Source organism: Cynara cardunculus (assembly GCF_001531365.2).
Source record: "Cynara cardunculus var. scolymus isolate 2C chromosome LG 15, CcrdV1, whole genome shotgun sequence".
NCBI classification, from domain to species: domain Eukaryota; kingdom Viridiplantae; phylum Streptophyta; class Magnoliopsida; order Asterales; family Asteraceae; genus Cynara; species Cynara cardunculus.
The window spans coordinates 13778620-13788808 of NC_037542.1; the positions used below are offsets into that span (position 1 = coordinate 13778620).

The following is a 10189-nucleotide window of genomic DNA, read 5'->3' on the forward strand; positions in this document are numbered from 1 at the left end:
GGTAAGTTGTGTAATTGCTACTTGTGTAATTCCCGACTATTTCGATCAAACTGTTGAAAATGTGTTATATGACGATGAATTTAAGACATTATGACGATTTACAAGACTTCAATTTTAAAATAACCATTCTACTAGTTTCCTTAAAAAGAAACGACTTACGAGGTATGAATTTGAATGGACAGTGTGGGACTAACACATATGAGAAATCTAAGAAGGGATCTTTATCCTTGAATGCACATTAGGATGAGATGTACATGATCAATCTTTGTATCAAACACGATTCATGGATTAGTTTGAGATTAAAGATGATCAAGGGTTCAGATCTTTTCTCACACTTCTCACCTTAACTCTATTTCTCATACGATCCTAATAAGTGGTTCAAATATGGTATTGTGTTTATACATCTCAAAGGGGAACGACGTTTATAAACGTTCAAGTTTCTACGATTACTGTATTTATTTTTTAATCTAGAATCAAATACGCGTGTTAGGAATGTTCTTTAACACGATTCATGCTCACACAAAGCAAATACGATAATCATCATATGTACGCAATTTTTATCGACTCTACAATAGAACACAGAAAAATACAATATCAAAATCTACAAACCTATTTTCCATACAATTGACTTGAATGTTGGTTTTGTTTTCTTTAATAATTGGTGTAATGTAGATGAAATTGATAAACGGAACATGATCCAGCAGATGTTGTAATCCGTCAAAATTGAAAAACTGCTCAAGAATAAGAAGGTGTTTGGGATTGCTTATTTAAAACAATTTATGTTTTTTTTTTTTTTATAAAAATCTTATCAATTTATATGGTGGTAAAATGGAGTTTTATAAAAAGTGTTTGGATTAACTTATGGCGGTACCACAATAGATAAGCAGATAAAATAGATGAGATACCCTTTTCTTTTTCTCATCAAAATACTAAAAACTTCTTATTACCGATACCACATCGGAATAAGTTAATAAGTTAGAAGGAAATAACTTATTAAAAACTCTTTATTTTCTTTTTTTCTCCATCCAAACATTAATAACTCTTTATTACCGGTACCACATCGAAATAAGTTTATAAACACTTTAAATAAGCAATCTCATACACCCCCTAAAAACAATCAGTAAATCAAAACTGAACAAAAAAAGTACAAATTTATAACGTCTATCCCAACAATATCATTAATGAATCAAGATCTCTTGCATTTGTTTGAAAAAAAATTAAAAAAATATTTGAGTTAAATAATCATTTCCTAACCATTTCTCTTATGGATTGATCTAAATGTCATTATTTTCGCAATATTCAGGTCCGCAATATTGCAAACCTAGCTAAAGACCAAAAAATCAACATAAATAGGCAATCGTGACGGTCAGGTCCGCAATTACGACAGTAAACTGATTCAATTTGACAATTTTTTTGTCTTTTAGCTAGGTCCGCAATATGCGGAAATAGTGACATTCGGGTCAACTCGGGAGAGAAATAGTTAGGAGGCCAATTTAAATGAAGGAAATGGTCATTTAAGCTAATTTCTCTATTGGAAATCGAGTTATCCCTATTTAGAATCTCTTTGGAGACCATCATCGGCGAGTCTCGATCCACCCTGACTCCCCAAAATTCATTGCAAATAAGGGAACTATATTAGAGAGAGATATTTTGGTTAAGCTCTCGTATTTCTTTTCTTATTGAGAAGAAGATTATCATTCAGATCGGAGCTTCCTCAATCTGTTTGAATGAGAGAGAGAGAGAGAAGAGGGGTATGCATGTGGATAGGGGTATATATAAGCTGCTCGAATACAAGTTATTCGAGTTCAGTTCAAAAAATTAATATCAGACTCGAGTTATAACGAAACATAATGGTGATATGGACACAGAAGAAGGAATGAAAAGGTGGTTGGACGTAAAGTGAAATTATGCTTTAAATTGTTGTGTATTATGTATCTCATCAAAATTCAAGATAATTGAATCTTGAAAATACTGAATTATATTATATTAAGACAGAATTGATCATATATAAACGACTAACAAAATATGAAAAACAAAAAAACAGAAAATCGTCAAATGAATGTTTAATCATCAAGGTTCCTTAAAATTAGTCGAGGTAGACCGGACACCAACATAATTACATAATGACAAAATAGAAGTTGCATTCCATTTTTCTCTTATGGTTAACGAGAGAATCAGGTGGCATTTGTGTTTTAACAGGTGTTGAAATCTGAAGTCTTATTTTACTTATAATTAATAAGAGGTGGTGCTGAAGTCTGAAATTTGAATCAATAAGATTTTTTGTTTTTGTAAACTGTTTAGATTGTCTATTTTATAGATTAGAAAATTATAATGTTGAATTTATAGATGAATTTATACAATTTCACATATTGATTCTATCATCATTACGAAAGTTATATTTAAATTATATAATTAGTATTCATCTAAATTAAAATATGTCATGAACGGTATTTAACACATTTAAATTTTATTAAAATACGCCAAGTGAGAGATGTGAGGATCGATTTGATAATGATCAATTGAGAGATCTGACCAATTATGATTAATCGATTGAAAAACGTCGTTGCTAAAATTTCGAGAACAATGATAAGCAAATAAGAGGTTGGTTTACCTCTTACCAGATAAGAGTACAATAAGATATAAGTGCCTCCTGAAAATTAAAAAAACAAACAGTCTAAATGACTCTAATTCTTAATAAATCAGACATAAAATGCTAATAACTAGGATTTTTTAAAATAAACAATTCCTTAGTATTTAACTACATCGTGAAAGTTGTCTCAAAGAGTTAATGGACATATTTAAAAAGCTCGATAATAATTATATGATTATTTATCATTTTATAAAATAAGATATTTTTAGTTTAATATCGCAAAATATTATTAATGCGTGCTTTTAATTTAACCATGTAATTTTTTTTATTTGTTTGGTTTAAGATGTCGTTTGTTTACTTCATAATAGTTTCATTAAGAGGTAACATATGAATGGTTAAGAAGTGAATCTTGTTTGGCAAAAAAAAATATGTGTCTTATCTTAATGGTTCTAAAACTCTCTGAATGATTTTGTATCATGGGTCTCCCTTAACCATTAAGCGTCATAATTTCATTGTAAACGAACCAAACAATTACATTTCATTTTGCATTATATCATAAGAGTCTCTTAATCATTCTGCACTTAACCATTAAGCAACTACCAAACAGCTCTTAAGTATTATTGTTAATCAGTCAACGGATATATTAACTTATAAATTTAAATAGGTCAACTAACAACAAGCCCGTCTAGCTCAGTTGGTAGAGCGCAAGGCTCTTAACCTTGTGGTCGTGGGTTCGAGCCCCACGGTGGGCGATATAAGCTTTTTACATTTTGCCCTGTCTTCTCCCTCATTTTGCCGACAATTACAGTTTTCTCCCTCATTTTGCAGACAATTACTGTTTTCTCCCTCAGCAATACCAAAAGTAACAAATTTAGTCCATGAATAAAAATTGTGGCAGTCTAATATTTTTTTTCATTTGTTAACTGTGTGGATGTTTGGGCAGTTTGTGTGCATCTCGATTAATCCTAGAAGTTCTGGAGAACAACCTGGAAAATTTTTGATAGTTTTGCAAAACTTGAACCAGTTATCTCTGAAGAGAATCTCGAAATATCTGAACCTTATTGTCAGTTGAACTAACCCCACAAGAAGTTATGGACTTATATTGAGAGGGGGAGGGGGGCGATTGAAATGTCAATTTTTTATAATAATCTAGGTTAAAAAATCTACTTTTATGTCCTTAGTTCTCCTAGTCATTTTCAACGGTTCCCCATGTGATCTAGTCCATTTTGACAAACCCCCCCCCCCCCCCCCCNCCACTTCGTGACCTAGTCATTTTCAATGCTTCAACCGGTTACCCGGGTATTTAAATATATAAACCTTTACATCTTACGTACCAAAATGAAAGTTTTAAGAGTACGTTACCCAAAATATGAATCAAGTTAAAGTACGTTACTTTTTCATGTAATTTGCCCATTTAAAAAACCTAAAAACTTTCCCCATTCATTTCATCAGTCCGGTTAGCTACTAAACACACCCTATCAAGAGAACAATTTCTATTGGTAATAAAGATTTTATTTCATAGGAAATGTAAGAAAACTGATTCTCATACAGATATCTCCCGTTGCTGTAGAACCAAAATAAGATCAAAACAGTATCTGTAACTACACTAAAAGAACACCGAAAAATGGCCTCGGGGCCTATTCGCCGTCTTTCCACACTTCTCGAAGGAGTTGATACCTCATAATACTCCTTCCACCCTTGGGGAACCATTGTTCTCCTTTCGAAGTGTCTCTGATGATTGAGGTTAAGGGTGAGTCGAGCTCATCAAGTTCATCATCACTAGTGTACGATTTCTTGAGCACCGATGACGAGCTTCTCCTTAACGACTGGGTTCCAACGATGCCGATTACGGTTGAAAGTGAATGTGATGGAGGTGGTTTATAAGCTGATGGAGGTGCAATGCATGGGAAGTTTATAAGAGACCCTTCAGAAGCCTCTATTTCATTATCCTGCATCTAAAATGCATAAAAATTAGGAGAAAATGGTGTTTAAGACAATCCACAAAAAACTATCCCCACCCATCTCAGACCGTCTCAGATGGTTGAACCTCCACTCGATAAACCAAATGAACTCAATATATTCCACCTGAGGTGGGGTCTGGACGGGGATGATGTATGTAGACCTGAACTGTACCTCAAAGAGTAGAGTGACTCCTAAGAAAAGCAAACCAAGTCAATTCTAAAAACAAAGATTAAAAGACCTGCTCTAATATCATGTGGGATATGTGGAATCCCGTTGTATTACTCTCCAAAAGAGCTATTGGGGAAAGAAGGGAATTCCAACATATATTAAGGAGAAATGTCCACGTCTATCCCATGTAGGACTCTAGCGCCCCCTCCAACAAGTCTAGACGGACACAAAGTCCAAGAGCATCGAGTCCTGGGCACATATGTCTGAGATGGTAAACTTTGGCTCGGATACCATGTTGAAAAATGTAATTTTCATTGATTTGTCTGTGTACAACGTTCACAATATATGGCACAGCTGTTCACAGCTTGCTGTATAAAGGGAGAATCAAAATTGATCCCAGATATAAGCTATACTTTAGTACTAAACTGTTAAAATGATGAAACGGCGCAACCAACCTCTGTGTCGAGGGCCTCAATAAGCTCATTGGGAATTGGGTTTGGAGAAAACTCATCTGGCACGAAACTGCAAACAACCCTTCTGATCAATGGAGTTGAAAATGTTGGGCAAACCTAAAAATGAAATAAAACCCCGAAGAAATTGGATCAAATAAAGAGTATGAATAGTTTGAATAAATATAAGATGAACAAAAGAGCTGAAAAGAAATGGGGCTTAGTTACCTCCTTCCTTGTGGACTTATCTGCAAGCATTTCAAAAGGAAGCATCATGAGATCACTTAATGCATGGAGTAATCGAAAAGCCTTAAAAGATGTATCAAATTCTGCTTTTTCTGCTTTCTTGTCATCAACAAGATCATCAGTATCTTCATGAGAGTCGTTATCCTCAATGCCAAATAGATCCGTAAGCCATCTAGACCATGTTCCAATCTAGTAAGATAGATGCAGCAGTTATAAAGTAGTCAGTTGACTTCAAAAGTCAATGTGTACCACTTTTTCTGAAATTAAGGAGGTGTTGACAGTTATGGGTAAAAAAGGCAGCGCTATACGGTACAACAATTTCTGAACGGTTTGTTTTAGTACTCACAGTGTTCTTCAGTTGAGCACCGGCTCCAAAGCTTGATCTTCCAGCAGGAATAGGAAGTACCCTCAGGTCAGCAATAGGATCAGATAATGGATCTGTTGGCATTTCTTCAGCTGATTCCCGAAGAATGGCGTTAAACATCGCAACATCTAGTCTACCCACCAACTGCTCCATCACCTACAACCGAAAGAGAAAGTTCGAAAATTTATGTTTTTACAGACTGTTTTGTTAATATTATTAGTTTATTACCATCCAAACATCATCATACCAATCTTGGCAACACAGGTAAGCAACCACATTCGTGGCCTTCGGCCCGGGTAGGACATAATCTTTCAGAAGCATCTTTGAAAGCTTTCTTCCAAAGTTCAATAGAAAAGTTCCCTTGGTGATTACCCAAACCGTTTTTACTTCCAGATGTTTTCTTTGAAGTTAGACCCATCATCTTGCCGCTAGCATTTGTGGCTGTTGATTGCATATGTGGAGTGAGAGTCTGCAGAGCGTGAAACCAGAGTCAATCACAAAGAGCTAGATAAGACATGAAAATATCGAAGAAATTACTTTTAGGGTTCAACTCAACCTGCCACCACACAGACTCAATGATTCGTGAGAATATCCAACCTTCAACCTTTTCTAATGCAATTATGAATGTTTGTGGGTCCTGCCAGTCATCGGATACTTTCTTTGAACCATTCTTGTGTTTCTTGGTGGAGTTAGCATCAAGAATCGGCGGTTCTCCAACTGTCTGGAAGACAATTGCCCTCAACATAACTGAATTCGACAACCAGAAAGTTAACCTGCATAATAGATACACCAGATCTTGTAAATTTTACAACACACATCTAAATATATCTTTTGGGTAATTGATCAAAAGTTTGTAGCCTATGGAATTATTACTCCCACCATCCCATGAGTCCTGCAACATTGGATTAAACACATGGTTTAAGAGAAATGTTTGCCTATTAACCAAATGTCTTCAAACCCCATAAATAATGACAAAAAGGATAATCTCGTATGCCCAAGTAACTACCATTCATCATTCTAATGACGACAATGGGCTATCAAGTAATTTTATAGTACTTCCGCCGTCCCAAAATATATGTCCAGAATGTAAAAAGGTACACAGTTTTAGAAATGTGTAGTTATAGAGGTAGTATGAATTGCTCCATCTCATAAGGGTAGAATTGGAAAGTATAAACTTTTTTGAAAATGAACACTAATTTTCGGACAACCAAAATAAAAATGTGGACATTTATTTTGGGATGGAGGAAATAAATTTTTACCAAAAAAGGAAATGTTACCATTTTAAGTGGAGATCTCAAAAGAGCGGAGTCTTGCAACGTTATGAGATGGAGGGAGTAGAAACAATTGCATAATTTCCAAACAATAATATATTAGAGCTAGATATATGATATTCACAGGAAGATCAACTAATATATTAAAGCTAGCATTCGAACCTTGGAACATCATTTCCACACGATTTCGAAACCAAAACCAGTCCAGAGATAATAGCTCTAGCTGCATTTACCCTTCTTTCTTGGTAGTTCTCTTTGCAAGCATGCAAATAGAATCTAGAGAGACGTCGAGCAGGGGCATGGACCTTGTTTGTGGAACTCCCATGCTCAGCTACAATGGAATAAAGTCCAGCCTCAATAGCTGCAGTTTCCCTAAGCTCTTCTTCAAGCATCTCTATTCTAGACATGTCTTCGGTTTTACGATTAGAAGATTCACTTTTTGGAACTCCTGTTTCAACTGAGTCATTAGTCCGAATGGCTTTATCTTTATCTGCTCTATTTGGGCTAGGAGTAGGAAGACCGCTTCCAGAAAACCCACCAGCCTTTGGTAACTGGACAGACTTCAGATGTTTAAGTTTGTTAGTGGACACAATATTTCCCTGTCCTCCAGCCGGTTTTCTACTAGACACAAGAGTGTTGCTCCTTAACTTGTCTTGCTTTCTTGAAGCTAAAAACTTACCAACAAGATTGTCTTCTGAGAATTGCCTTTTCTCTTCTGGGGTTCTGTCATCCTGCTCACTTCCCTCTTGTTTCATGTCCTCTTTAGCAGTTTCAGAGTTTGCACTTTGTTCATGCGAAGACTCAACACCCCTTGCAGCTTTACTAACAGAATTAGTTATAACAGGCTGTGGATTGCCTTCCTTGGTTCTCCCACTGGTGTTAACCACATCTTCTTGAACCCCATGGCACCTGTTTCCAGGTTCCAAGATCCTGGAGCGGGTCTTAGGGTCCACGGTCTTATCATGAGAACCCATGGTTGAGAATGACGATTGAAGAAATGGGGCAGCAGGTTCTTTTCGAACTGATGTGTTACTTCTTTCAGGAAGTTTTGATGAGGTATTATGGTTATTTGGAGGTCCTACTCCCAAAGGAAGAGCAGGCAGCTGCTCGTTACCTTGCTTCCTGCTCTCCACAACATCCTGCATGCCAACCTCAATTATTTAAGGAACTGGCAATAGTGCAACAGCTTAAGTTTGATAAATAAATCAAGCATATACAGCAGGAATTAGCAACACAATGGAGGCAGAAATCTATTTCACCTGCGTACCTTATTATTTTTATATGATGAATTTGTATAATCATCTTCATCATCTGTGAAAGAAGCTATCTCAAGTTCACCATCATTCTCTTCGTTTGTTACTTCTGAAGCAGATTCTTGCCCGTTCTTCTCCAATGACGATTGCTTTGATAAGCTACTCCTAGATGATGAATTAGTCTCGTCTTTATCATTTGACTGTATATTAAGAAATAAAACTGGTTGTGCTACAGATTTAGAACTCTTCTTACTGGTGATTGGGACGCTAACACTCAACACATTGTCAATGATCCCAAAATCGCCAAGATTAACTATTGCTGACCCTAACAGTTGATCTTTATTTGGCTTATCCTTCCGAGGCTCATACAAGTGGAACTCCAAATTGTACTTTTGAAACTTATCACGATCCCTTTTTTCTCTACGTAAGGTCAATGGAAGTACGAAAGATTTGTTGAATTCAATTTTAGAATCTACAACAATGGGGGAAAGATAACCCGACAACTGATCACCAGTTTCCCATTGGAGTGACATAGATAGACTTGATTCAGGAGATTGTGAGGGTGACCAAGGCTTGATCTCTTGTACATGAACAAGATAATTTACTTGAACAGAACCATCTTTCCGGTGCTTAGACCTCAAACCGAGAACCATGGTTTCAAGATGTCCTTCAAATGCTCTTCGTGGGTTGTTGTTGCAAATCACAATGCATCTACAAAAACAAAATTCTAATCACCACCACAAGTTTGAAGATCATCGGACATTAGGTACACATTTCTTTTAAGCAAATTTGCAAACACTTAATATGCATCTAGCAAACATGACTTTTGTTGGTCAATTGAGCATATGGATCTTTATATAACACTCACTAATTCAGAAAACCATAAGAACTTAAATCCCAAATAACGAAAATATGGTGGAAAAGGGGAGAAAAGTTGGTTACAAACTTGCAGTAAGTAGATTTAACTTCTGGGCACTGATCTCCGTAATTACCAAATTTTTGCAAACCCCATATGAAATCTGAATATACATCTGGTATAGGAAGCTTAAATCGGAGTAGAAATAAAAACCAGGGAGCAAAACGGATAAACACCATCATTTGTGCTCAAAGGAATTGATCTACACATGCAATATAATAATAGCAAAGCACAGACATCAAATCAACACCCATATGACCACTTAATAATGGTCGATCCACCTTAATCACTCAACGAAAACACGCAGAGAAACTGATGACATATGTGGGGTAAATAGCTAATGGGTTAACAGAAGGAAACATCATAAATAAGGCACCAGCAAAATAGAATGATGACTGAAAACGTACCAAATGTGATTCTGGGTGTTGTTGCTTCAAAATTCTCTTGTGTAATCTTGTTTGAACTTGTAGTTTTGAATTCTCAATCTGATTTATGCTTTTCTTTAGCTTGATGTTTGGTTCAAATAGATGGAGATGCGGAGGAGAAACAGAAAGAGAAAGAGAGAGAAGAAAGTCTCCAACTTTCAAAACTCCTTTCTCCGCACGACGTTAAGCTCGTAAATCCCATCAACGGTAATAGTAAAAAATGAGAGATTCTTCCTACCGGTAATTTCGTAATTTATTATATAAATTTCGGCGTATTCTTTAAAATAAATAATTTAAAATTAGTAAAATCTTTATTTTAAGGGTGCGTTTGGTGCGCGGACAGGACAGGACAGGACAGGACAGAACAGGACAGGACAGGACAGGACAGGACAGCTGTTCAGCGTTTGGTAAGACATAACAGGACAGGACAAGACAGGTTAAAATGACCAATTTACCCCCAGTAAACCACCATATGCCATTGCCATCAAAGATAATTGAAAATCAAAATTCTGACTATGAGAGCTTGAGATTAAAACAAGATATTT

At 35.9% G+C, this 10189-nt stretch overlaps 1 protein-coding gene and 1 non-coding gene across 5 annotated transcripts; one reads left to right on the top strand and one right to left on the bottom strand.

The window, feature by feature from the left end:
* The first annotated feature begins 3269 nt into the window (after positions 1-3269).
* TRNAK-CUU lies at positions 3270-3342 on the top strand. Its single transcript has one exon. It is a non-coding gene; the product is annotated as a tRNA-Lys (tRNA).
* A 775-nt stretch (positions 3343-4117) lies between these two features.
* Positions 4118-9762, bottom strand: LOC112527118. 4 transcript variants are annotated; one of them, XM_025137547.1, is made up of 10 exons: positions 9627-9762; positions 8318-9014; positions 7730-8189; positions 7213-7498; positions 6336-6552; positions 6027-6248; positions 5762-5935; positions 5398-5604; positions 5176-5289; positions 4118-4545 (listed from the first exon to the last, which is right to left on the bottom strand). In XM_025137547.1, exons 2-10 carry the CDS (start codon positions 8954-8956, stop codon positions 4228-4230), a joined length of 2637 nt encoding a protein of 878 aa, XP_024993315.1. In that variant the 5' UTR covers positions 8957-9014; positions 9627-9762; the 3' UTR covers positions 4118-4227. The 4 variants fall into 4 exon arrangements, 3 of the variants coding, with proteins under 3 accessions (XP_024993315.1, XP_024993314.1, XP_024993313.1); XM_025137546.1 differs by having other exon boundaries at positions 4118-4539; positions 7213-8189; XM_025137545.1 differs by having other exon boundaries at positions 7213-8189.
* Between the last annotated feature and the right edge of the window lie 427 nt (positions 9763-10189).

Bases quoted from the DNA above. Each gene is read 5' to 3' on its own strand.
- LOC112527118 (XM_025137545.1), bottom strand. From the start codon at position 8,956: ATGGTTCTCGGTTTGAGGTCTAAGCACCGGAAAGATGGTTCTGTTCAA. The intron at 6,249-6,335 runs GTTGAGTTGAAC...CACGCTCTGCAG, and splicing joins TTGAGTCTGTGTGGTGGCAG to ACTCTCACTCCACATATGCA. The intron at 4,546-5,175 runs GTTGGTTGCGCC...TATGCATTTTAG, and splicing joins TTGAGGCCCTCGACACAGAG to ATGCAGGATAATGAAATAGA.